The following is a 27,406-nucleotide window of genomic DNA, read 5'->3' on the forward strand; positions in this document are numbered from 1 at the left end:
CTGGTGAGTTGTTTTGGGGATGGGCTTGCTAGTCTATTCACATGATTATGACTATATACGGAAATCCCCTACAATTGAAGGAGTAGTTTCTTACCTGTAACTCCAGTTCTCTTGTAGGGGTATTTCCATAATAGTCATAAGCAACCCGCCCTCCTCCCCGGTGGCGGACACAGATGCCCCCAAGACTCAACAGGCTCCGTTTCTTTACGCCTTCAAAAAGAACTGAAAGTAAATGCCTCTGGCTGTGCCTCATGGGATACCGGGGATCTCTGGAGACTCTTAAAGGCACGGTACCCATTTGAAGACACATAATGGCTTCTCTATCCATTCCTTTTCATCTCCATAATGAAAAAAAGAGTTTTGCGAAGGAGAGTTTTCTATGTGTAAAACTCAGAAAATTACTAAATTTAAGTTAAACTGGTTATGTTTTTTCACTTCAGGATGAAGCAATGGCCAGTGTAGCCTAGTTGCTTAGGCTGCATTATTGTCTTTTTATCTCTTAAGTGTCCATACAGGCCTTCTGAAGAAAGGCAGAAGATGACAACTTAAGAAGATATATCTAATGAAGTGCTCCGGGGTCCACGCACATAGGCGGGACTATTCACATGATTATGACAATCACGGAAATACCCCTACAAGAGAACTGGAGTTACAGGTAAGAAACTACTCCATGTTTGCTATCAAACATCTCGTGTTGATAAACCCACACAGATTCCAGTGATAGATTTACCAATACACCTTAGAGGAGCCCCCTGAAAACCTACCAGCCTCTGGTGTGCTTCCTGACTGGTTTCTGCCAGCCTGTCACCCGAGACACTGTTCTGACTTCCTAGGGTGAGAGACTTCGATCTCAGCAGGTCCTGAGCAATAGCATGTCTGTTAAGAGGGTGTAACGCCCCCTCCTACAGGATGACCTGCTGATTAGCCTTCGTTGGGTGGCAAGCCTCAAAGGGTTGCTGCCTTTGAAATGCAAATCTGGCTGCCCTTCACAGGAGAGAAAGCTGGCCCCGTTGTCCAGGACCCCCTTGGCACCTGGACAGGTGGGAAAATTAGCTAGTCAGGTAGGCCTGCCACCTCCTGGCTAGTGTCACCCCTGAGGTGGGCTTTTGTGAGGTTGACATGATTTTTCAGAAGTAGCCATCTTTGTGATGGCATACTTAAAAATTCTTGGACATGATTATGCCCCTTCTCACAGGAAGTGGTCATATAGGGGGCGTAGTGCCCACAAGATTCAGTAGCCTATTGGCTACCACCTTATTCAGTATTTCGGGGAGCCCCTGGCACCAGAGAAACAGAACCTGATGACCTATGAGGGAGGACACAGAGCTGCAAAAGCAGAAGACTGAAGGGAGCCCCTGACTCGACCCCTGCCCACCTGTCTGCCATTTTCTGTCAAACCTGCACTAAAGACGACACGTCCTGCAGCTGTGTGCCTCCAAAATCAGGGAGGACTGCCTGCCTTCAATAAAGACCAAGACCACCTGAAGAACAGCGGAATTGTTTACTGCATGCTGCAGAAACTACAAATGAAGTACTCCGAGGTATGAAATTTATCATTACATTATATTAAACTGGACTTCATGCTAAGTCTGATTTAGAAAAACTATTAATAAGAAAATGACTTTAGAAATGTACTACTTTTTTACCTTAACCTCTAGTACCAGTTTCAAAGAGTGCGCAGCTGTTGTCACCTGAGACAACAGGCTTGACCCCTGCTAGGAAGTTTGAAGTGTTACCAGGAACAGTGACCATAGGAAATTGCTGCTGCAAAGACGTGTGATCTCTACTACGATAACGACCGGGTAGTGGCCACAGAAGGCCCAACTTCAAAGAGACTAACGCTTCAGAGAAGCAAATTCCTATCACACCTGACCCTTCAAGTCTCACTAGACAGGCTGGAATCTCCTCAAGAAGGTAAAAACCTGTTGCAGAACCGGTTTACCATGAGGGGTGGTTCACTCTACTGGGTACACTTTAGGGGTGTGTGCCCAGAGCTCTTCAAATAGGAAGCAGTCCTGAGCCATCTTGGATTCAGGTAGAGAAAGTACTCTGCGACATTTTTTAGGCAAACTACAAGTAAGTCATGTAAAGTGGGAATGTTAGCCCACGAAAACTGTTGCTCCATTGGCTAGTGAGTCTTCCTCTTCCGCAAATGAGAATATGACATAAAAGTGGCACCCCCAGACATACAGAAATCAGATTGCTCCTGGACTAGAAAGATGACAGAAAGACTGCCATGCTGCTCCCTGGACCCAGAGAATATGCACCACAGATGAGACTGCACCTGAGAGACCCGCTGCTGTGTCCTCTGGTGCCAGGACAAAGTAAGTGACCCCAATGGATGTTGGCTAGCCCCTTGTTAAGCACCAGAATCTTAAAAGTTGGAAGAAGCCTTCACTCACAAGAGCTCAGCTGTTTATGAACTTCTGGTCACCAAAGGGCCTGTTGAAAGACTGACTCCTGACCAATCCGGGGTGTCTCCAAGTCTGTGGAACCCAAGGCCAATTTTGAATTTTCTTACCCTACAAGAAAGAAAGAAAGAAAGACCTACCTACAACCAACCCCTCAAGACCACTGTAACCGGGAGACGAGTTGATCAGTGGCAACTGACTAACCTGTGCCCCGTATCATCGAAAATCAAGAACTGAGGACAGAGGCGACCCCTGATGCTCGTGGAGTACAGGGTGGCCCCAGGAACACTCACTGCATCTCTGCAGTACCTTCAGAATTCTTATCCCCCAGCATCAGAACCACTTCTTAGCTGGACTGGGGTAAAGGGAGAAAAGTTCTCTGAGGACCCTAAGACTGCTGAAAATGACCGGTAACTGTCCTCCTTGACCTGAAGGGTTGCTGTGGCTAATTCGAAAGAGTTTTAACATTCATTTTAGCCTGTTGTTTACAAACTGCTTGCAACAATGTATTGCCTCTACAGATTAAATGAAAGTAATTTTACTTACTTCTGAAACATCAAATCGCTGTTTTTCCCTTTATACGTTTGTCGTTTCTTTGTCTATTTTAAGATAGAAATAGACTTTTTTTTATCACTGTTGAATTTGTTTTGTTTCTTACTAACCTTTTGTTTTCGTACTTCTAAATGATTTACACTTTGATTAGGCCATGTGCCACAGCTGCTCAGGACTGAGCGAAGTGTTTTATTAATCGAATCTAACTGGACCTGATGAAGATTGCGTCATTATTAAATGGTGAGGCCCCACAACCACACCACTTAATAATCCACTTTCCTACAGTCTGGATCACCTAAAGGGGAATTGAACAAGGACTGTGTGGTCCTCATTCTACTCTTTAGGTTTGCCACCTTTAATATGAACAGTCACCCCAACCGCTTGTATTAGTTAATGGCATTTTTACCAGAAAAGCTGAATGTTGAAGTAAATGGTGCAGTAGAACATAATGTGAATAGTGAGTTGGCAATGAGTGGAGACAACAACCGCTTGGATGCAAACATAGAGCATATACATATTATGCATTCTGCACCCTGATTTTCTGCTGTAGGGGACAGGATTGAAATGGTTTTTGATGATTCTGTAGTTGGAGATAACCAGATATCAGCCATTTAGATAATGTTGGAATCCTCCTCTCCTATTCAGCCTTGCACTCCTTTCATTGTCTATTGGTGGTTGACGGAGTGTGATAGCCCTCGTCTGTTTTTCTTCTATAGTGAAAATATATAACTGAGTTACAAGATTTAGGCCCTTCATTTTTTCACAGTTGAATTATATTAGAGATATCCTTTACATAAAGATTGATGGGAGACAGGAAAAAGGAGACCAGATGAAGGCTGGAATGGTTGATCGTGCATATGTTAGATGGCAAACTTAGGTGAGGTGGGCAGAGAGAGATATTAGCACTCCCGGGCACTATGGTTACTTTTTCTAGGTTAGGGTTGGATCCTAGATCCAGCACTAGTGTACCACCTGTAAGCAGTTGAGAAACTGCGTTTAAGTTACACAGGCGATTTTTAAGGAATATTTATGAGTTTGCAAAATCGACACAGAAGAAATTTCATAGAAAAACAGGCAATGGTTTCCTATGGGAGAAAATTCAAGTTACGGGTAAAGTATGTTCTCGTTACTTTTGTAATCCAGTGCTGGGCTCGTAGGCTCAGTACTGGGGCATCTGTCTAAAATAGGTAAGTAATTACGTTTTCACAGTTGGTACGATTTTTAAAGAATGTTTGTAGTTTGCAAAAATCGACACTTGGAAAAAATTTAATAGAAAAACAGTCAATGGTTTCCTATGGGAGAAAATTGAGTTAGTGGTAAGTACGGTTGTAAGTACTTTTCAGGGTCAGTGCTGGGCACCAAGATCCAGCACTGGGATCTCTCCTGATAGCAGGTGAGTATTTCCGTTTTCGTTACTCGGTTGATTTTAGGTAACTATTTTAAAGTTTAGAAACTCCACAGTTAGAAGAAATTTCAAGAGAAACCAGTCAATGTTACCCTATGGAAGAAAAGTGAGTTATCGGCTTTTGGGTAAGTACTCGACTGGCAGAGTCAAGGTTCTGGGCATAGACTCGGGTGTCTCCCAGGGTCAGGTAAGTACAGTTGTTACACCCTCAGCGGCACAGGGGCAGTCGGGTGCAGAGTGAGTTTGGCCCAATGTTATCCTATGGAAGGAAGGGGGGCCTTGGTTGGTGGCTGCTGACTAGCAGGCCACACGGCTGTGGGAGCTGAGCTCCTGGTCACTTGCTCAGGGCAAATGGCGAAGTATGTAGGAGTAGAAGTTGCAGTGCCAGGGCCACTCGGGCGGCAGGGTGCAGGGTGCTTTTGAGCCTTCGGGCACTCAATGGATTTCAATGGGAAAGCTCAAGGACGAACAAAGGCTGCAAGCTCGGGGACGAAGATTCTTCAGGTGCCACCACCACTTCAAGAGGTAAGTTGGATAGTTGTAGGATAGGTAGGTACTCAGGAGTCGGGCACAGGGGACCGCATGGCGCCGGGTGCAGGGGTGCCTTTTGATGTCGGGAAACCTTTCCCTCTGTTGTTCGCAGTTGGGGGGGGGGGGTAGGGGGGGGTCCGTAGTTCTGAGGCTGCAGGCGTCATTAGGAGTGTCGAGGCGGGTCCTTGGGTGGCGGATTCGGGGTCACAGTCGCCGGGGGGGGACGTCCTCTGGGTCTTTGTCCACTTCAGCACAGGCCAGGCTTGGTGGGTGCAGAGTATGCAGGGTTTGCGGTTCCGGGCTGATGTCTGGGGTTAGAAACTTGCTTTGAGCAGAGCCACTGCTCATGGGAGTCCCAGGTGCTCAGAGTCACAAGGTAGCCAGGGTCTCCGGGGTTTGTGAGGTTGCTGGCCGCAGGAGGTGCCGGGATTTAGCAGGAGCAGGTTCGATGGTCGACTGGCCGGTAGGGCTGGGGCCAAAGTCTTCTTTCTTCTTTGCTAGTTTAGAATCTGGAATCTGAGGAAGAAAGGATCAGGATGCCCCTAAATACTGCATTTAGGGGCTTTACAGGTAGGTAAAGAAAAGGGACCACTGGGTCCCTGTCCTGGGGTGTGTACACCCCCTATCCTGCCACTCTCCTGTGGGAGGGGGGCAGTGGCCTAGTCCTGATTGGGTAGGGCTCCCCTCTTCAAGATGGCGAGAGTCTGGAGATGTGCTTCACCTCGCCTCCCCCACCTGAGGGGTGGGGTTGGCAGGGCTGGCACATCCCCTGTCCTTACTTGGAGTTTCCGGCCAGTCTTCCCGCCAGAGTGGGGGTAAGAACCAGTGGGGGCCAGTTGCTGAGTACAGCAAGTGGCCTGGAGAAGCTCACAAAGGGGGCATGCCTTTGAAGCTTCCCCCTGCCCATCCTGGGGGAGGAGACCTGCCCCTCGCCCAGGATGTGCATTGTTGCAGGCCCAGGAGAGCGGGGGGCTTTCCACCCAGGGGTCCAGCAACATGTCCGCTGTGTGGCAGCCTAGGCAGCCTCTCAGACAAGACGTGGATTGTAGGCTAGGTTTCCGGGGGCATCTCTAAGATGCCCTGTGTAGTGCTTTGTACATTAAATCCCACATTGGCATCAGTGCGGGTTTAATGTGCTGAGAAGTTTGATACCAAACTTCTCAGTCTTCAGTGTTGCCATTATGGTGCTGTGCAGTTCGTGTTTGACGAGCTCCCAGCACCATATACTCTTAAATGGCAGCACTGCACTTAGTGCCCAGGAATGGACCTGGGTACTGTAGGGGCACAGGGCTCATGCTCCTGTGCCCACACCACTGGCATAGGGCACCCAGCTAGAGGGGTGGCTGATGTATGCCAGGGCAGTGTAGGTTGTGGGCACGGCACACAGGGATGTGTGCTATGTCGACTCTCTGTTTTGTCTCGTACCCAGACACTCAGCCTGCAAGGGCAGTGTGTATGTGTGTTAGGGTACAGGGCCTCTAAGGGTGGCACAAATAGTGCTGCAGCCCTTAGGGGCCTTCCCTGGTCACAAGGCCCTCTGTACCTATGGTACCATTTACCAGGGGCTGACATGTTGCCAGGGTTTGCCAATTTGGGTTTTAGGGAAGGAACATAGGCCCTGGGCACCTGATTGGCAGGAGTCCAGGGCACACTCGGTCAAAGTACATTCAGCAATTCAGCAAAAAGTGGGGGCATACCATGCAAGAAAGATTGCACTTTCTCACACCCTCCGCCATGAACGACATGTTATTCTTGGATGTGCTAGAAACTATTGGCTTTGTGTTTGAACCACTTATAGTGAAGTGGGCCGTCTGCTGTAGGGGTCATGGAAGAGTTCATATCCAGGGACATCTGCTTCCTCCACATTCTCTGTGGCACCTTTCAGATACTGCAATTTACTTCTTGCATGGCAACATTGATCGGTCATTGGAGCTCATTCACTTCCATTTTATTTATTCATTAACTTTTTTTCTGCAAGGAATTAAGGCGGTTCACAGAGGGACCTGCCTTGTCTTCATAATGTGAAACACCTTTCCTTCCATTGAAAGTTATGGCTGCAATTACGCTAACTCCATTAAATCCCTCCTATGTTGCCTGTTTCAAAATTTCTCTAACTTATTGTCTGGAAACAATGCAGAGTGCATGCACTCACTTGATTTTAATTTATAGAATTTCTCACCTTACACCTCGCCACTCTCCATTCCTTATGATAGGTGTTAGGGTCCTGTTCAAATCAAGATTCATCACAAACCATGCAAACTGAAAAAGAGGCACTACAATACCTGATTGACCTGTTTTGTTGATGATCTCAGCAGATCGTTGAGTTCTGCCAGTTTTCTCTTAATTTGTCTCAGCTGCCCTCAGTTTTCCTTAAACCAAAAACATTCTTCCTGTTTCCAAGGGTGCTGAACTGTCTCACAGGTTATTATTGGACCTGTAGGGGGTAGAACAGATCTTAGCAGCCATATGGACCTCAGGATATTTATCTTCCTCCTCTAAAAGGATAGCATAGTTCTTGTCGGTACAATTACACAGAACTGTGTACATGTGATAATAAAACGCCTGTTTAGAAATTCTTATGAAAATACACTGAGATCATGTTAATAAATGTTGTGGTTTTTATTTGAAATGCTAGACTCATTTGCTGTATCACAAACATACATGCATTCAGTACTCGGGTGTCTAATGAGTATCATCATAAGGAAAGAGGAAGCTTTTTTTACACAATACGGGTGATTCCAGTCTTGTAACTTGTTTATTGTCTTTTTCTTTTTACTCTTGGGCACATGGTTTTTTTAGTGGCTAAAATGCTTGTCACTAACCATTTCTATTATTGGGGATAAGGAGTGACAAAACACCTGTTAAACCTCGTAATAATGGCACCTATAGTAATGGAAAAAACAGACCTGCATAGCTGTCCCTTATAATCATGGCACCCCATACATGTTTATTACCAAGCATTGTTTACCTCTTGTGTCCAGAGTTCTTCTTACTGTCAGACTCAAACTGAATATCCCCTTCGCATTTAACTCTCCAAACAACATGGCAGAGCAGTCCAAGGCATATTCAGTGAGATGGTGTGGTCCAAGTAAAGCTCTAAATAGGAATGTCTTTTTCAGTGCTTCAGCTGATGTCGACTCAAAAGGTCAAACTTTCCTTTGGTTATATGTTCATGGCAAAATTCACAATACTTTACTATTGATCTTGCAAGATTGAGCTCCAGGCTATGGCCCAACAGTCCACTCTGACTATGTGCTTTAGTTCTAATTTTAATAGAAGCAACTTAGTGGTTACATGGAGCAATTGTAGTCGGGTACAGATAGTTTTCCTCCGTGTGTTATACTGAGCTGGTTGGTGTTATACCTCATAAAAGTCTCTTTAGTGCAATCAGGTTCTTGAAAGAGATCACTGAAGTCTTCTTGGCGGCTCACACTGTTCGCCACCCATATTGGTGCTCAAAAGCACCAGAAAGTTGTAAAGAAAGGCTGATATAAAGTCACTCTTCACACATGGTGAGGGTCTAAAGCTGGTCCATGTGCCCAGACACCAGGTTTCACATTTTAAGACTGTATAAACGTAGAAGTACAATAGCTGTGGAATCACTGAAGCATTTTAGATATTCAAGTGCCATGGCTGGTTAGAAATACGAAGGCTACCATATCAAAAACCGCTTGCCACAGTCCACTTTTTTCTATGCCAACTGTTGATCTCAGGTACAGGACAGGGTTGAGAGGAAATGGGTGGGAACGAAGTAGTCACTAGCGCATTAGCTTCAACTTTAACATCTGGTATCTCCACAGATTTTGATAAATTTTGCAGTGTTCAGTGTTGCTTGGCCTTACTGTGACCAGACCATAATCAGAATGTCAGCGTGGTGGTAAAAAGGAGCCCTTCCTGAGACTACACACTACCTTCCACAAAATAATGCAGTTAAAATGTTTTTGGGTGTATCACAAATAGATTACTGAAGCTACTTAATCCATGAACAAGTCAAGATAGTTTATCAAATTCCACACTTGTCATGTTATTTGATAGTATATTAGTGAACTCTGAGCGGACCTACTCCCATCAAAATATTTTCTATTCAGATCTCAAATGTATTTGTGGAAATAGAGTTTGTGACTACATATAACTTCATGTAAATGTATCAGTAAATGGTTCTACAGTTTGGGGACTAGGATATAGTCTTGCCTTTATTTGCATATTCTATGTGCCAAAGTACAGTCTGTTGTTGACGAAATTAAAGTCGAGAGGTCCATGGTGCATACAAGGAGAAATGGCATCTATATCTTACTCGTTTGGCATAGAGAGCAATATGACAGTAAATATTTCCGCAAGCTTTGCTGTTGAAGTTAGATTAGTGGCAAATTTATTTACACGGGTTAATGAGCAGTGAAGCTTCCTTGACTGGTGACCTTGTTTGTCCTTCCAAATAGTTGGTGGATTTCACAGACTCCAGTTGATCTTTATACTTCTAGGTAGTGACCTTTGCCTTGGGTGTATAGTTCTTATCCTCTCATACATGTTTTGTCCATTTTAGAATGTAGTAATAGTGAGACTCCATGTTTGTTCTTTAACCCGTTAGAAAAATATCCAATGGTATTTCTTGGATTTTAAACTTTGTTCTTGATGATCAATGTTTTTCATTTTTGGCTATTTCTTTAGTCTGAACAAGTCTATATTTTTTATTTTTATACTTGATTTAGTTTATTTTTGTGCAGTGAAGCTGTGACATTGTGTGAGTCTGAACCGCTACATATGTAATATTGGAGCTGGTAATTTGGATGCCACATGTGAACTAATCCATTCAATATGGTGCATATATCTGACCTGCAATTTATTAATCTGCCACATTGACCTCCAATTTGTCGCATTTTTCATCACAGGAAAAAAATATCCATTATAACATTTTCAAATGAATTTTCTTCTAAACGTGAAATACACCCTGCATCAGTATAAAATTGCTCTTTCGGCTGTAACTTGTTTTTCTGTAGCCCATGTGTTGAATCCTGTTAATTCACCACCTCTCGTAGGTCGCTGAGCTGTACCGGAAGGATCCATTTAACCTGGAACTGGGCCTTGAGTACTGGTGCCCCACAGAGCCTTTGCAAAGTGCCTCCCTCATGGGCTCATACATTGGAGTATCACATCAACGACCACCACAGCGCCAGGTGAGGTGTACTAGTGTATGGTCTTTTATTGAATGCATTAATGTTAAGTAGTCAGGCACGTCTCCCATAAAGCCCAACAATATGACTTAATCAAATATTTGTTCATCTAAAGAAATATTTGTGATCTGCAACCAAATTGAATGTTAAATTAGCAGAATGTTTTGTACCTAATTGAGCACATTGGAAAACTGTGCTACTGTAAAGCATCATTAACTGTCTGAACATTTATTAGGAAGCGATTCCCATGTTCTTTACAACAGTTTTAAAAATTAGCAATTGGATATTGTGCACAAGTCTGTTTTTTTTTTTTTTTTTGTCCATAATGCTTTTTATATACACACGTCACTATATTACTAGTATAGAGGAATGCATTCGTTGTCATTTAAGGTTTCATTATTTTAGCATTCAAAACTGTTTTTTGCATATTTGTAGGGGCTGCAAAATGCATTTTCAGCCTAATATAGTTGACACTCGGATCAGCATAAAATATTAGGCAGGCAGCTCACAGTTAAAATATGTCTTTAAAGAGAAGTGATGTGCAGGCAATTGCATGTGGAAATAAACTGCATTATCACTTGAAATAGTATACAAGCATTGGTGTGCTATAGCACATAATGCAAATTATTTCAACGTCACTGTAGTATGTCTGTTTATGCTGGTATGTTTCCTTTTCTGGCATATTTTGTTATTTTTGTACAGTTTTATCAACATCCACCAAGCCACATTGAAATGTGCTTAATGGGTTGCAAAACCTTCCTTGCTGGAAGCAGAAACTATGCCCTCATCAACTTTTAAAATGGATTCCAATAGAATGAAGCTAGACTGTTCCGTATGGCCTGCTTAGTTCACAAATACCTCCATTCTGAACCAGCTAAATACCTGATAAAGAAACACAAAACATCTGGTGGATCTAGCAGCCTTGAAGCTCTGATCCTCTTTCAAGATCCAATTCACCCTGAAAAGTCTTCCTTTGGCTGCCCTATGTAGATGTGGCATTTGAGTGATTCTTCTTTGCATTGCTGTCAATTTCTTTGTCCAAAATAGAACTGAAAATGTTCCTTGCTTGCTAGCATTTCTCTACCTCCAAGCTGATGTAATCTTGCACAACTTGTGGGATATGTCTCTTCTCATGTGTCCCTACTAATAGTTAGGGCATTATGACTCTGCCCCCTAATTCCTTTTGTTATTTGTTTTGTCTTTCTTATGCGTTTGTATGTCTTAAAGTGTCTTACCTCTAATTTCACTACTATTCTCTCTGTACCCTTAGTAAAGTGTATAGATTCTAATTTAAGCCTTCTGCATGTTACAAACACCACAAATAACCGAATTATATATTTCTAAAAAAGTAAATGAGTGCCAAAGGAGTACAGCTATTTGAGAAATGAATCAGTCAGTACAAGAACCTTTTGGATTAGAAGACACCTGGAGTAGCTATTGTAAGAAAGTGCCCCTTTTTGACATGGTCACACCCATTTTAGCCTGGTATCTTCTGAATTTATGACAGAAGTGCACTGGGTTCCTGCTATCCAGGTCCCCAATGCCAGATCTCTTTACCTAGAACTGTACAATTGTTTCCCCAATTGGCAATACCTTTAGCACCCCTTGTATGTCCCTAATAAGTGGTAGATTACTTTCCAGAGAGCAGCACTGATGCCTCTGCACATAGGACAGGAGTGGTCTTATCCCAGAACGATGATGGCCATGACCTGCCTGTTGCTTTCATTAGCAGGAGGTTACTCCCCAGAGAGCAGCATAGGAGTACAATTGAGAGGGAAGCCTTTGCTGTAGTTTGATCCCCGAAGAAGTTGAGCCCATACCCGTTTGGAACTCATTTCCTTGTCCAAACCAACCACAGGCATCTCAGATGGCTGATGCAAATGCAAGGTGAAAATCTCAAACTATTGAAGTGGTCTATCTCCCTACAGGGTATGGACTTTACAGTTTAGCACAGACCTGGGACTGACCATGCCAGTGCAGATGGCCTTTCCAGGTTTTGTCCACTGAGATGATAAAGACTCTCTTGGGAAAGGTTAGTCTCATTCTCTTTTGTTTGGTGGATGGTGGGGGGGATGTAGAAAGGTGCCCCTTTTTGACATGGTTACCCCCACATTTTGCCTGGTATCTGATGACATTTTGACGGAAGTGCACTGGGTTCCTGCTGTTTCCTGCTATCCATGGCCCCAATGCCAGATCTCTTTACCTAAAACTGTACAATTTGTTCCCCAATTGGCAATACCTGTAGCAACCTTTGTATGTCCCTAGTAAGGGACACCTTTGTATACCCCTAGTAAGTGGTACCCCTGGTACCTAGGGCAAGGTGGCTAAAGAAGGTGCCCAAGGACTGTAGCATGTATTGTCACCCTAAGGGACCCCTCAGCCTCCAACATGCAAAATGCCATTGCAGGCTGCGTGAACTGGTGCAGACAAACGAAAGTGAATACACGACATGGCGCACCTCCTGTGTGCCATGCCTATAGACACTGCATGCAGCTTAGTTAAGCCACCTCTACAGCAGGCCTTACAGCACTAAGGCAAAGTGCGCTATACTACAAGTGTGGACATAGCTGCATTAGCAGATATGCCCCTGTGGTATCTAAAGAGATTCTTAGATATTGCAAGTGAACTGGGAAGCCATTTTACATGTGCTGGACACTGGTGAAAACGAGTTCCCCAGCTTACTAGATGGCTTCACTGAAACTAGAGATGTTCGGAATTAAACATCTTGTATTAATATGCCCACACTGATTCCAATGGTTGATTTATTAATACATTCACCCAAAGGGCAACTCAGAGGTGCCCCCTAAAAACCGAACAACTTCTAGTGTGCTGACTGACTGGTGTAGACTATCCTGCCACCACAGACTAGTGTCTGACCCCCTGCAGGTGAGAGCCTGCAGTATCGGAGGGCAGAAATAGTGCCTACCCCAGCTGTAGGTGGTGTTACCTCCTCCAAACAGGATTGCTAAGTGATAAGCATATCAAAGCAGGAGGCTTCATATGCCTATGCCGCATTTAATGTGCGACCCAAGGCTTCCCCAGACAGGGCTAATGCCACCCCATGCCCTGTGCCCATTTGGCACCAGGACATGTGGGAACATTAGCTAGTTAGGAGGTGTTTCCCCCTCTCAGGCTATCTCCATCCCTTAAAAGGCCTACCTGATGTGGACACGACTTTTAGAACTCCACCATCTTAGTTTTGGTGGGATTAACCTCTCTGGGTTATGCCCACTTCCACATGAAATGGTCATAAAGAGGATGTAGACACCTTAAAGGTAAAGTAGCCCATTGGCTACTACCTATCTCCCTGTAATGCCCCTAAATTGAGTATTTAGGTGGCAACACTGACACCAAGAACTTAACGGTTCAAGAAGAAGAGGACCCAGAGAGCTGCATAAAAGAGCAAGAATGGAAGACTACTGTGAACTTCTGGCACCAAACCCTGGCTGCCACCCTAAGTCTCGACAGTCACAACCCAGCGACTCCTGTCAAGAAAACTGGTGGGCTGCCAGCACTTTGCAAATTGCCAGCAAATCTCTTTTGGAGTAGAGAGCTACCTCCCTGCAGTCTGCAGGCACCGAAATGCAAAGTCAGTCTACCAGTTTCTGCTCCCGGGCCAGTCCGATGCAGTGCCCCTCCCCCCAGAAGGAAGACCTTGTGCTGCTGAAGGTCAGATCTGTCCCCCCACCAAGTGAGAGGACACTAGGACCAACCAGAGCCGCACAGTACCAATACCCCCGGGGTACTGGACCCCTTGCAGCAACGCAATGCTGAGAGAGTCCAGTCGGGACTCCAGTGACCCTGAGACAAAGCAGCCGTTGAGGGGCGCAGCACCGCAGAGACCCACTTCCAGAGTGGGCTAACTGTCTTGATTTTTGCACCCTCAACCAGCGAGACAGACGACTGCTAGGCTTTAGGAAGCATAGAGCTCAGCTGAAATTTCTACTCTGCACCCAAGCGCCCCAGCCTGGGTTTCGACGAACCAGCCGTGCCCCTGTGTCACCAAGACCCTTGTGACCTGAGCCCCCCGTTAGGAGTTCCTGGACTTCTACCCAAGTCCTCCATCGCAGCCTGTTTTACGATGGCACCTCTTCTTCTGACCGGTTTAACGCGCACAGCTTCCAACCCATCCAGCACCTCTGCACCTGGACATCCCAGGGCAGGCAAAAAGTAACTGCTGGTGTTTTTTGGACCTTGGTACCCTATGAACCTATGTCTGGAAGGAGACCCCCAGAAATCATTCGCAGATAACTATGCAACAAGCATTTCTACGTAAAGACACATTAAATTGAACTATTTACTTACCTGTAAAAATTCATGAATGCAAAAGTACTTACTAGATAACGAGGGTCTTTATATCAAAATGTATATAAAAATATGACCTTATTTTTTCTAAATTTGTCTCGGATTTTTTCTGGTTTGTTCTTGAGTGTCTCATTTATTGCCTCATTTATTGCCTCTGAGAGTACAACAAATGCTTAGCACTACCCTCTGATACACCTAACTGCTCGCCCATACTACCACAAAAGGGAGCATTTGGGGTTATCATTTGTGCCTCGCTGTACAAATTGGGGTTTGCCTGGACTCTTTACACAGTGTACCTCGTTTAGGTCCACTATACAAAGAGTCAGCTTCCTACATTGGTGGTTCAGCAGTAGGTTACAAGACTTTGCATTTGCTGATACCACTTGGTCAACAGGGGACTACTCGAAGTAAATCCACAATTGACATTAGTTAAAAATTGATTTTTGAATTTTTGTTGCATTTTCCAAATCTGTACACTTGAACTGTTTGTACCTTGGTTAAGTCCTCCAGTCCAACTGTATTAGAATTTTTAAAAAGTTAGTTAAGCCTACAAAAATATAGTCTGCCAGATGTTTTCTAACCGTCTAAAAATGGTCTTAACTAATGTAATACCATGTCTGAGCAATCTGTACAAGCCAGACGATAAACCTAGTTCCCTACAAGAATCTTAAGTTGGCCCAACTTAGACCTCTGCAAAGCATGGAACCTTGCCATGCGGTCTAAACCTATTGAGGCTTATTTACAGACCCTATTTGCTGAGCAGAATAGAGCCATGACAATGGAAGAAAGCCCTGAGAATGCAGGGAATGGAGATGTTAGTGAGGATGATGAGTTCTCAACCACCCCTACCCAAGCACAGCTTCGAATAGGAATGCTTCCGATAGTATCCTTGATTAAGTTGATGAGGAGGATCCTGAACTTCAAAAACTAGAAAGGAGACTAGCTTTAGAAGCTAAAATCCTAGCCATATAAAAAGAAAGAGTTGAGACGGGCCTAGCTCCCATCTCTGGTGGCAGGAAAATCTTAAATAGGGAGAAAGTTGAAGCTATTGACCCCAAGATCCCCAAAGTAGTTGTCCCCAAATATGTAGAGGGTGATGATATCCCAAAGTGGCTTACAGCCTTTGAGAAGGTTTGCAAGATGAGGAAACTCAGCTGTAAGTATTGGGGCTCTTTACACTGGGCGTTGTTTTTAGTAAAGTGTAGAGATAGACCCCTGACACTGAGTGAGACAGATGCTGAGTCCTATGACCTCATGAAAGATACATTGATTGAGGGCTTTGGACTCATCACTGAGGAGTACAGGATCGGGTTTAGAGAGACTCACAGAACCTTGAGTCATACCTGGGTAGATTTTGTTGACTTCTCAGTCAAAAGACTAGGTGGCTTGCTACTGGGTAACAAGGTGCAAGACTATGATGGGCTTTATAATCTTCTTATTAACCCCTTCGATGCGTGAGTCGGCCAACGGCCGTCGCGAGCACTATCTCGGTAGTGCTGGGCACATCCGTTGCCTGATGTGGCCGCGCACGGAAACGGCCGCACCGCGGCGGATTTTAAGCCGCGGTAAACGGGTTAAAGAGGATCTGTTAAGTAACTGTGTTCGAGGCATATGAGCTGTAGATCGTATTCTTGTGCTTATATCGCCATCTGGTGTTGGGCTCGGAAGCTTGCACTTTGTTTTTGTCTTGGAAGAAGATTTTGTAGTCACGAGGTAGGTGACTCCTCCTTAGGACGATAGTGCGCATGGGCATCAACTCAATCTCCAGATAATTATTTCCACCATCGGGTTCGGATGTGATTTGCTGTTCCCCGGGTCGGTGTCTGTTTCGAACCCCCCTTTGATGTGCAATCCCTCTACACTTGACGGTATTGTCTCGATCGCATTTCCCTTTCGACACGCATCATAAAAACAAACTCCTCTATCTTCGACGCGGGCCATTGGGCCTATCCGCGCCGACAGCGCCTGCAGTCAATGGAAAGGACTCCTTTCAAAAAATGCCCTGGGTGTGGTGCTATGTTCTCATACACGGACTTGCACAAGGTTTGTAACCTCTGCCTCTCCCCAGAGCACGAAGACAAGAACTGCGAGGCCTGTTCATCTTTCAGGTCGAAGATAGTCTGGCTCGATGTCACGAAATGTCTTGCGGAAGCAGCTCGATTCCGGACATCTTCGGAGCAGATCCAATGCCCAGCCGGAGCAACAAGGTGACGAAGAAGACATCTCCGTCTCCGAGGCCGACGACTCCGATGTCGCAGAGGAGACACTCACCCCAGCTCAGCGGTCCGTGAGTACCGAAACCCCTCTCTCAAAAAACAAACCTAAGGCTCCGGCAACACCCTCGCCTCGACATCGGCAGCATGTCTCAGACAACCCACCCTCTGGCCCGGTTATGAAACCTAAAGATAAGCCTTTCGGCTCGGGCTCGAGCCAACCCCATTTCCGAAAAGTGTTCTTAGGCACGGAAGCACAAGACCAAAGATGTGCCACGCCCTTCTTCGTCGGCAACGAAGACCGCCTCGACGCCGAAGCCTTCGGTGGCGAAACATGCCAAGGACAAACATTTGCAACCGAAAAAATCTTCAGAGCCGAAAAAATCGTCGGAACCGAAAAAAGTCTCGGAGCCACCAACTCCTGTAACAAAACATAAGGAGTCCAAGACCCCACCTAAAACCTCAGACACACGGTCCTAAGAACATTCGGACCCAAAATCTTCAGCATCGAAAAGGGACATTTTACCCACACAGTCTGTTCCTGAGTTTTCAGATCCAAAACAAAAAAACACTTTTTATTGAGCCACAGACTGGTCAAGTCGTCGCCAAGCTTCCAAAAAAGAGGAAACTGAACACTTCAGAAGAATCTGAAATACCCTTGAAACAAAAGGAGATCAGTACTAACACCTCTCCACCTCCTCCAGCTGATCCAAATCTTTTAATTCCTCCACCACACTCTCCACAACATACTTTCTCATCTCACACACTAGATGATGACGATGATCATACTGATGGGGGTGGGAATATAGATCCAGATGGGATGATGATGATGCACATACGGTCCCACACAACGTAGATCCTTGGGATGACTACAACACAGATCCCGACCCACATAATGACCCGGATCTTTAGCCATCTAGGCCATCACCGCCAGATGACAATATTGGGTTTGCGTAACTAATCAACAGGACCTCCCAATATCACGGGGTACAATTACGTTCTGATACCTTAGAGGACGATTTCTTGCTTGAAACTTTTGCACCCTCGCAAAAATCCACGCACACCCTGGCAATATTAAAAGGCATGCTTAAACATGCCCCAGAAGTTTTTAAGGACCCTGTTAGAACCAGGATCCTCAATACTAGAATAGACAAAGTATAAGGCAGCTACCCATGACCCAGTTTACATTAAAGGTCAGGACCCTTTGGATTCTCTTTTGGTGTCTAATGCACGCAAGAGGGCAAACTCACAAAGTACAGGTGACACCCCTCCTCCTGATAAGGAGTCCAAGTTAATAGACTCATCTGGTAAACGTATTACGTCAAAGGCCGCGAATCATTTGTGGATTGCCAATGCCCAAGCTATATTGGCCAGGTACGATAGGGCTCATTATGACGAACCTTAACAGCTCATGCAACACCTTCCTGACCAGAACAAACAAAAGACCAACGACCTTATACAAGAGGGGAAATTGATCACAAATACCTCAATTAAATATGCGCTCGATGCGGCTGATACCGCATCTCGTGCCATTAACACCAGCATTGTGTTGCGCAGGCAAGCTTGGCTCCGAATCTCCGGATTCAAACAAGAGGTGTAATCTGCAATTCTTAATCAGCCCTTTGATCAAGGACATCTTTTCGGACCCTCAGTCGACACATCTTTAGAAAAGATGAAAAAAGATACAGACACTGTTAAGTCAATGGGGGCCTTCCCCTAGAGGTTCTTTTCGCCGCTCCTTCTATAGGGGTGGCTCCAGAACCATTGGCTCAGAACATCCCTCTTCTTATAAAAGCCCCACTCAAACGTCCTCGAAAGGATACATTCGCAGAGGCTACAGAGGCAACAATGGTAGGGGAAGCGGTCCCGGCAACAATAACCGCAACTCCCTTACCACCAAACAGTGCCCCTCCCCTCCCCCAATCCACCCCCGATTGTCCCACACCTGTCGCGGGACGTCTCTCACAGTTCCTACCTGTTTGGAATTCAGTCACAACAGACAAGTGGGTAAGACAAATTATCCAGTATGGTTATTGCCTGGAACTCACCTCTACTCCCCCAAATCTGCCTCCAAGACAACGTCCAATGTCCTCATAATATCTGACACTTCTCAATCAAGTGGTTCTCTCTCTATTACAAAAACATGCAATAGAACCAGTCCCCTTGCCTCATCAAGGCACAGGGGTTTACTCCCTCTATTTCCTAATACCAAAAAAGAACGTCTCTCTCTGGCCCATATTGAACCTCAGACCCCTAAACCTTTACATTCAATCGGATCAATTCCACATGGTCACTCTCCAACAGGTGTTCGCACTACTTCAACAAGGCGACTTTCTCTCCACTCTAGATTTAAAGGACGCTTACTTTCACATTCTCATTCATCCCGCTCACAGGAACTTTCTCCGTTTCGTGGTAGACGGTCAACACTACCAATTCAAAGTCCTCCCTTTCGGGTTGACTACAGCACCCAGAGTATTCACCAAGTGCCTCGCAGTAGCTGCGGCCCACTTACGAAGACAGCACATTCATGTCTTCCCTTAACTGGACGATTGGCTCATAAAAGCCAACTCGCACAGCAGCTGTGTGCAACACACACACAAAACTATCCAATTGCTTCACGACTTGGCATTCATGGTAAACCTTACCAAATCCCACCTCCAATTGTTCAGCATGCAACAATATCTAGGGGCTACAATAGATACTTCAAAAGCTCTAACATACCCCAACCTAGTCACTATAAACACCATGCAAGCTCTAATAACAACATTTCAGCCTCAACACTCACTCCCAGCTAGAGTGTTCATGCAGCTTATCGGGATGATGGCCTCCTGCATTCTCATCATCCCTTATGCAAGACTCCAAATGCGTCCCTTACAGGAGTGTTTGGCACGTCAGTGGAACAAGGCTCAAGTCCAGCTTACAGATTTGGTGTTGGTAGAGGACCGCACCCATCGCTCTCTGCCGCGGTGGAACACACAAAACCTTTCCTAAGGGCGGCCGTTCCTCGACCCGGTTCCACAGATATTGCTAACAACAAACGCATCGCTCACTGGCTGGGGAGCTTCAAACCCATACTATTCAGGGCACGTGGACCCCTCAACAAAAACAATTCCACATAAATTACCTGGAATTGTTGGCGATCTTCCTAGCGTTAAACTCTTTTCAACTCCACCTTGTAGGCAAAACTGTCCTGGTTCGTACAGACAACATGACAGATATATTACATACAAAAACAGGGGGGACACACTCTCTACATCTTTCTCACCTAGCTCAAAACATTTGGAGATGGGCCATTCCTCAGAACATATATCTCCTTGCAGAACACCTCCCAGGAGTACACAATCAGATTGCAGATCTGCTCAGTCATCAGAGACCGCAGATCCACGAATGGGAACTTCATCCTCAAGTTCTGCTTCCATTCTTTCAAATGTGGAGGCACCCAGAAATAGACCTGTTCGCCACACACCGAAATGCAAAATGCCTAAGCTTTGCATCCAGGTATCCACACCCATTGTCCAAAGCAATGCGCTATGGATGAACTGGTCAGGCACATTTGCTTACGCTTTTCCGCCTCTCCCGCTCATTCCCATAGTGGTTCGGAAACTCAAACAGCATTCCCTGACAATGATCCTAATTGCTCCAACATGGGCCCGACAGCCATGGTTCACAACCCTCTTGGAATTATCAGTAGTTCCTCATCAAAAGCTACACCTCTCACCCAAGCTTCTCACTCAGAACCATGGAGAGATAAGGCATCCAGATCCCAATCAACTCAACCTTGCGATCTGGCACCTGAAGTCTTAGAGTTTGGCTACCTTAATCTCCCGCCAGACTACATGAACATCATTAAAGAGGCTAGATGTCCTACCACTAGAGCTTGCTATGCCGCAAAGTGGAAAAGAGTTGTAATATACTGTACAAATAACAAAATCAACCCACTAGATGCTTCTATTCAACACATCATCTGTTACCTTTTGCATCTACGAAAATGTAACCTAGCGTATACATCCATAGACTACATCTTGCGGCAATAGCAGCCTATCTCCAAAACAGACAACATTTGGCTTTGTTTAGGGTACCAGCTATCAAGGCATTTATGGAAGGACTTAAAAGAATAATGCCAACTAGAGTTCCACTCTCTCCAGTATGGAACCCAAATGTGGTACTTACCAGGCTCATGGGTCCCCCATTTGAACCTATGCATAAATGCGAATTACAATTTCTCACCTGAAAAGTAACTTTCCTGGTTGCGATCATCTCTCTCAGAAGAGTCCGTGAACTCCAGGCATTAACCATACAAGAACCATTTCTCCAAATCCATCATAACAAAGTGGTTCTTAGGACTAACCCAAAATTTGTACCTAAAGTTGTCTCTGCTTTCCACCTTAACCAGTCTGTAGAAATCCCAGTGTTTTTCCCTCTTCCAGACTCAGTAGCAGAACGGGCTCTTCACACGTAAAAGAGCAATACTTTATTACATTGAAAGAACAAACCCTTTTAGAAAGACTAAACAACTTTTTGTGGCTTTCTCCCCACCTCATTAAGGCAATCCTATCTCAAAAACAGGAATTGCAAGGTGGAATATTTTATGCTAAAGCCAAATACACCTTAACCGTTCCCTAGGGCTCACTCCACACGTAAACTAGGGGCATCTATGGCATTCTTAGGGAACATTCCCCTAGATGACATCTGCAAAGCAGCAACTTGGTCTGCACCACCCATGTTCACAAAACACTAATGTGTAGACGTGCAAGCAAAACAACAAGCTGGTGTGGGCCAGGCTGTATTAAGAACACTTTTTCAATCCACTGCAACAGATACAGGTAGCCACCGCTAAGGATCTAACTGCTGTATAGTCTATGCACACGTATGCAATCTACAGCTCATATGCCTCGAACGGAAAATGCTACTTACCAGTATGCATCTGTTCTCGGCATGTAGAGCTGTAGATTCGTATACCGCCACCCCGGTTACCTCTATCTGTTCCAGTACTATCTTACTTGGATACATTACACATGGACATCCTTTTCTATTTCTTACTAATTCCATCATTGCCATCCATGGCAAAACAATCTGGAGATGGAGTTGATGCCCATGCACACTATCCTCCTAAGGAAGAGTCACCTACCTTGTGACTACAAAAGACTTCTTCCAAGACAAAAACAAAGTGCAAACATCCGAGCCCAACACCAGATGGCGATCTATGCACAAGTATACGAATCTACAACTCTACATGCCAAGAACAGATGCATACTGGTAAGTAGCATTTTCCTTCTGAAAAATTGCATCTGTACTTGGAGGATGTAGGTCCAGCTACTCTTCAAGAATTGGGAAAGAAGGCTGACCATTGGGTCAAGACTAGGGTGTCCAAAAAGTTTAATGGAAGGGGTTGCTATTCCCCTCCCCACCCCTCCCAACCAAAGGAAAGAGATTGGGCAACCTAAGGATAAAAACAATGAGTCTTCTGAAGGCCCCCAAATACCTGTTCGGGAGGTTGGGCACCAAGACAATACACAGACCAAGGCTGGGTAGCAGGGTAAAAACTGGGATCCCAAGAATGCTTGGTGCTTTAATTTCAAAGCCAACGGGCACCAAACTGGAGACCCTACCTGTCCCAAAAAGAATACCCAAAGTGCACCTTCAGTTCCTACTCCAGTGGTGAGTCTCCAGTGTGCCCAAACTAGGTCAGAGAACTCACTGAAGCCACTTTTGTTTCAGAGGGTGGGGTGGATGTAGCTGCCCTGGCTGTCTAGCCCAGTAATCTGGAGAAGTACAGACAACCAAGTGGAAGCACTAAGAGGTTCAGGTATCCCCATGGTGACTTATAAACTGTTAACTCTGAACAGTATGATTGGACAAACTTATTCAGTCACCAATGCTGATAATGTCACCTGGGTTCCTTCTATGACTATTGTGTACTTGTAATGTGGAGGGGGTTACTGGCCATAAGAAGGTTCCTGTTGAATGTCTGTGAGGGAATGAACTGGAGTCCTCCGCATCGAATGAGGTAGAGATAAGATCACATGCAGCCATGCTGGGAATCCCTAAATGGGTGTACATAAAAGCCCATGCACAGGGTGAAAAGGAGGAGTTGCACTATGAAGGAGTGTCCCAACTCTAAAAGAGAGAAAAATAGGATGCTGGCTTCTGAACAGCCACAAGCACAGGCCCCCTCTTCTCAGGGAGAAGACCTGTTAGCCCTAGAGGGATTTGAGCCCCAGGAACTTGGGCCTTACACGGTAGAGCTCCTGAGACCAGGGTGACCCTCTAGTTAAGAGCTGTGCCAAGGACAGAGGAGCTGTCCTACTCTTGAAAACCTGAGACAACAAGGGGCTGCACAGGAACGGGAAGATGTCAGTGGCTCCCACAGGACCTATTGGGAGGAGAACCTCCTGTACACAGAGGTCAGAGACCCCAAACCTGGTGCCACTAGGAGAGTGGTAGTGCCTCAGCAGTACAGGGAGTTTTTACTCTCATTGGCCCATGACATCCCCCTAACTGGGCATCTTGGGCAGAACAAGACTTGGAGCGGGCCAGTCAGCCACTGCCCAAACATGTGTCAGAAGGTGATGTTTTGTAGCTGTGTTACCTGCCAAGCCAGTGACAAAGCAGGCAACCACCCAAAGGCCCCCATAATTCCACTTCCAGTGATTGGGGTTCCCTTTGTAAGGGTAGGGTTGATGTTGTTGGCCCCCTAGACCCTCCAACAGCATCAGGGAGCAGATTCCTACTGGTGGTAGTGGATCATGCCACCAGGTACCCTGAAGCTAGGACTGTCACTGCTCCTTGTGTTGCCAGGGCCCTCTTAAGTATATTTACAAGAGTCGATTTCCCTAAGCAGGTAGTGTCAGACCGAGGTAATAACGTCATGTCTGGCTACCTGAAGGCAATGTTAAATGAATGTGGTTTGACTTGCAAGTTCACTACTGCCTTTCATCCATAAACAGATGGTTTAATTGAGAGATTCAACAAAACCATGAAAGGTATGATCATGGGACCCCCTGAAAAAAACAGGAGATGAGATGTCCTTTTGCCATGCCTGCTTTTCGCTTTCAGAAAAGTACCTCAGAAGGAAGTAGGGTTCAGTCTCTTTGAACTTCTGTTTGGGCATCCTGTAAGGGGACCACTGCATATAGACCGCTGTACGCCTCACACTCAAACTGGTTCCCTACCCGGTTGCAGACTTCCTGAGCAGGGTGTTTAACAACGCTCTCCTATCCGGTAGCTATCCAGACACCTGGGAGGAGGCTATTGTCACACCACTCCTTAAAAAAACCCAACAGAGACCCTTCAGAACTGAAGAACTTTCACCCCATCTCCCTTCTTCCGGCTCCTGCTAAAATCTTAGAGAAATTCATCAACAATGAGTTGATGAATTACGTTAAATCCTATGAGATCTTAGACCAGTCTCAAAATGGTTTCCGTGCCGGTCACAGCACGGAGTCTGCCCTCATTGCTGCCACTGATTACATCCGCATGCAGGCAGATCGGGATGGATCGTCGGTGCTGATTATGCTTGATCTGTCGGCGGCATTCGAAACCATCTCTCCTAGGCGCATGGTTCAACGCTTGTAGGAAGTGAGAGTTACAGGAAAGGCCTTGCGGCCTCTCCACTCCTTCATGACAGGGAGAACGAACATAGTCAGCTGCGGAGGTTTGCAGAGCTAAGGCCTTTAGCCTTCCTTGCGGAGTTTCCCAGGGCTCAGCCCCTGGGGAACTCTCCTATGCCCCACCCTTTTTAATATTTACGTGACCCCTCTAGCTGAGTTGGTGAGATCATTTGGGTTCCAGGTGATCTCTTATGCAGACAACACGCAAATCATTGTTTCCATCTCTGATTTGCACTGGTCGCAGAAAAATGTAGCCACTGCATAGCAAGCACTATCGGCTCGATAAAGAACAACTCCCTTAAGGTTAATGCCGATAAAACCGAGATTCTTGTTTTTGGGCCGCAGAATTCTATCTGGTCGAACGCCTGGTAGCGGCAGATTGTGGTCCCGTTCCAGTCAGGACAATTAAAAACTGGGGGTCTTTTTCAACGAGGGTCTGACCTTTGACACTGATGTCATACTGTTAGCACCCGTTTCTACATCTTGAAAACCCTTAAAAAGGTGCTTCCGTATATTCCATCCGATCTGCATCGCCCGACTATCATTGCACTAGTCACTTCCCGACTTGATTACTGCAATGCGCTGTACCTCAACATCAATGTGGCCTCTCTGAACAAGCTTCAGGTTGTCCAGAACGCAGCAGCCAGATTGATCCTTAATATTCCAAAGCATCAATCAGCCTGGGAAGGAGTCCGTGCCCTGCATCAGCTCCCCATTAGGAAGCGCATCTCCTTCAAGGTCCTTAGTACGGTCTACAAGGCCTTGCATTGTAAAGGTTCGCCTCAGCTAAAATCCATGTTTCAATGGGACAACCCTGATGCTCCTCCCAGAAAAAACTGATCGCTCCCAAGTTCCGCTGGGTCAGATGGGGCGGATGCTCATTCTCGGTGGCGGTCACCAAGGTCTGGAACACCCTGCCCTCCTCGATCTCCAATGTGGAATCATTTTCGGTGGTAGAAAGCTGCTGAAAACTGGCTTTTCTCAACATAGTAGGCTGATCTGTGCCACTGTTCTCTCCACCTGCCTAGTTCCTTGACACCGCGAGTATTAGTGCGCGTTTATAAATTTCTATCCTATCTTATCCTATAGTTAGGGAACGCTGGAGAGAGCTCTCAAAAGAGCCTAAATGACATTCTGGAATATGTGCTTGGCCTATGTTCAAGGATGGCTGATTACATGGGTAAAAGCATCCAAAAACCTTGAAACCAGCCAAGAGCTTCAGAAGCTCTGATATAACCAAAAGGCTGCACTGGTGGACTCCCAACCAGGGCGGAGATATGGGTTTTGAGGCGTGTGGCACTTAAGGCCCTCCAGGACAAGTGGAGTAGTCCCTACCCTATCCTTGAAAGGAAAGGTGAGGTCACCTATCTGGTAGCTGTAGGCACTAGCAGGAACCCTCACAGGGTCATCCATGTTAACCGCCTGAAGCCTTTCAATGACAGGGTTGATGTGGCTATGCTCATGGTCACTTATAAGGATTGGGAAGCTGACAGGGAACCTCTCCCTGACCTCCTCTTCTACAGCCCAAAAGAAACATCAGTAGATGAACTTGTCTACTAAGACACCCTCCTTGCCTAACAGCAAGCTGACTGCAGGCACCTCCTGGAGCAGTATGCCGAGCGCTTCTCCCTAACCCCTGGTCTGACTACCTGGTGTACCCATGATGTGGACACTAGAGACAATACACCTGCCAAAAACAAAATATATTGAGAGTCTGATCAAGTTCAGGAGAGCATCAGAGCTGAAATCCGCAAGATGCTGAAATAGGGAGTCATTGAAAACTCTGAGAGATTGTAGGCCAGCCTCGTTGTGTTAGTCTCAAAACATAATTCCAAGGGTGGAAAACCAGAGCGGAGGTTTTGTGTGGACTATTGGGGCCTCAATGTAGTAACCAAGACAGATGCACACCCAATTCCTAGAGCGGATGAGTTAATTGACAGATTGGGGGCAGCCACATTTCTTAGTGCCTTTTATTTGACATCAGGGTACTGCCAAATTGGCAGTCAGCATTCTCAAATCCAGATTGGCACTATCAGTGCACAGTTATGACCTTTTGATGAAAGAATGCCCCTGCCTCCTTCTAGAGGTTGGAGAGTAAAGTCTTGCTGGGTTAGAATCGTTTAGTGCAGCATATCTAGTGGATATTGCTGTCTATAGTTCCACTTGGCAGGATCACTTGATCCACCTTGGGAAGGTCTTGAAGGCTCTGCATTCTGCAGGCCTCACTATCGTGGCAAGCAAGTGCCAGATAGGTCAGGGCACAGTTGTATACTTGGGCCACCTTGTAGGTGGCCCAACATCAACCTTTACAGCCCAAGATCCATACAATTCTGTACTGGAAAGCTCCAACCACCCAGACCCAAGTCAGGGCATTCCTTGGTTTGACTGGGTACTACAGGGGGTTTGTGAAGGGGTGTGGTACCATTGTGACACCCCTCACAGCACTTGGCTTTAAGAAGATGCCAAAGAAGATAAACTGCACAGTGAGCTCTCAGAAGGATTTTGACACCCTGAAAGAAGAAATATGCTCAGCACCCATTCTTAAAGCTCCAGAATTTTCAAAGCAGCTAATAGTGCAGACTGATGTCTCTGCACATAGGACAGGAGTGGTCCTATCCCAGAACGATGATGGCCATGACCAGCCTGTTGCTTTCATTAGCAGGAGGTTGCTCCCCAGAGAGCCGCAAAGGAAGCCTTTGTTGTATTTTGGTCCCTGAAGAAGTTGAGCCCATACCTGTTTGGTGCTCACTTCCTTGTCCAAACCAACCACAGGCCTCTCAGATGACTGATGCGGATGAAAGGTGAAAATTCCTAACTGTTGAAGTGGTCCATCTCCCTACAGAGTATGGACTTTACAGTGGAGCACAGACCTGGGACTGATCATGCCAATGCAGATGGCCTTGCCCGGTTTTTCCCTTGAGATGATGAAAACTGTCTTGGGAAATGTTAGTCTCATTTGCTTTCGTTTGGTGGATTTGGGGGGGGGGGGGGTTAATGGGAGGATGTAGAAAGGTGCCCCTTTTTAACATGGTTAGCCCCCTCTTTTTGCCTGGTATCTGATGCAATTTTAACAGACGGGAACTGGGTTCCTGCTATCCAGGTCACCATTGCCAGATCTTTCCCTAAAACTGTACAGTTGTTTCCCCAATTGACAATACCTTTACCACCCCTTGCAAGTCTCTAGTAAGTGGTACCCGTGGTACCTACAGCA

General features: G+C 45.8%; 1 protein-coding gene across 1 annotated transcript in view; it reads left to right on the top strand.

Annotated features, from left to right (window-relative positions):
• NUP205 (nucleoporin 205) overlaps positions 1–27,406 on the top strand; it is an 839,084-nt gene that overhangs the window by 179,294 nt on the left and 632,384 nt on the right. Inside the window, exon 10 of the mRNA XM_085651995.1 lies at positions 9,933–10,070. Coding sequence (XP_085508121.1) covers positions 9,933–10,070 — 138 coding nt within the window. The remainder of the gene's footprint in view (positions 1–9,932; positions 10,071–27,406) is intronic.

The sequence above is a fragment of the Triturus cristatus genome, chromosome 4_1 (assembly GCF_964204655.1).
Source record: "Triturus cristatus chromosome 4_1, aTriCri1.1, whole genome shotgun sequence".
NCBI lineage: Eukaryota > Metazoa > Chordata > Amphibia > Caudata > Salamandridae > Triturus > Triturus cristatus.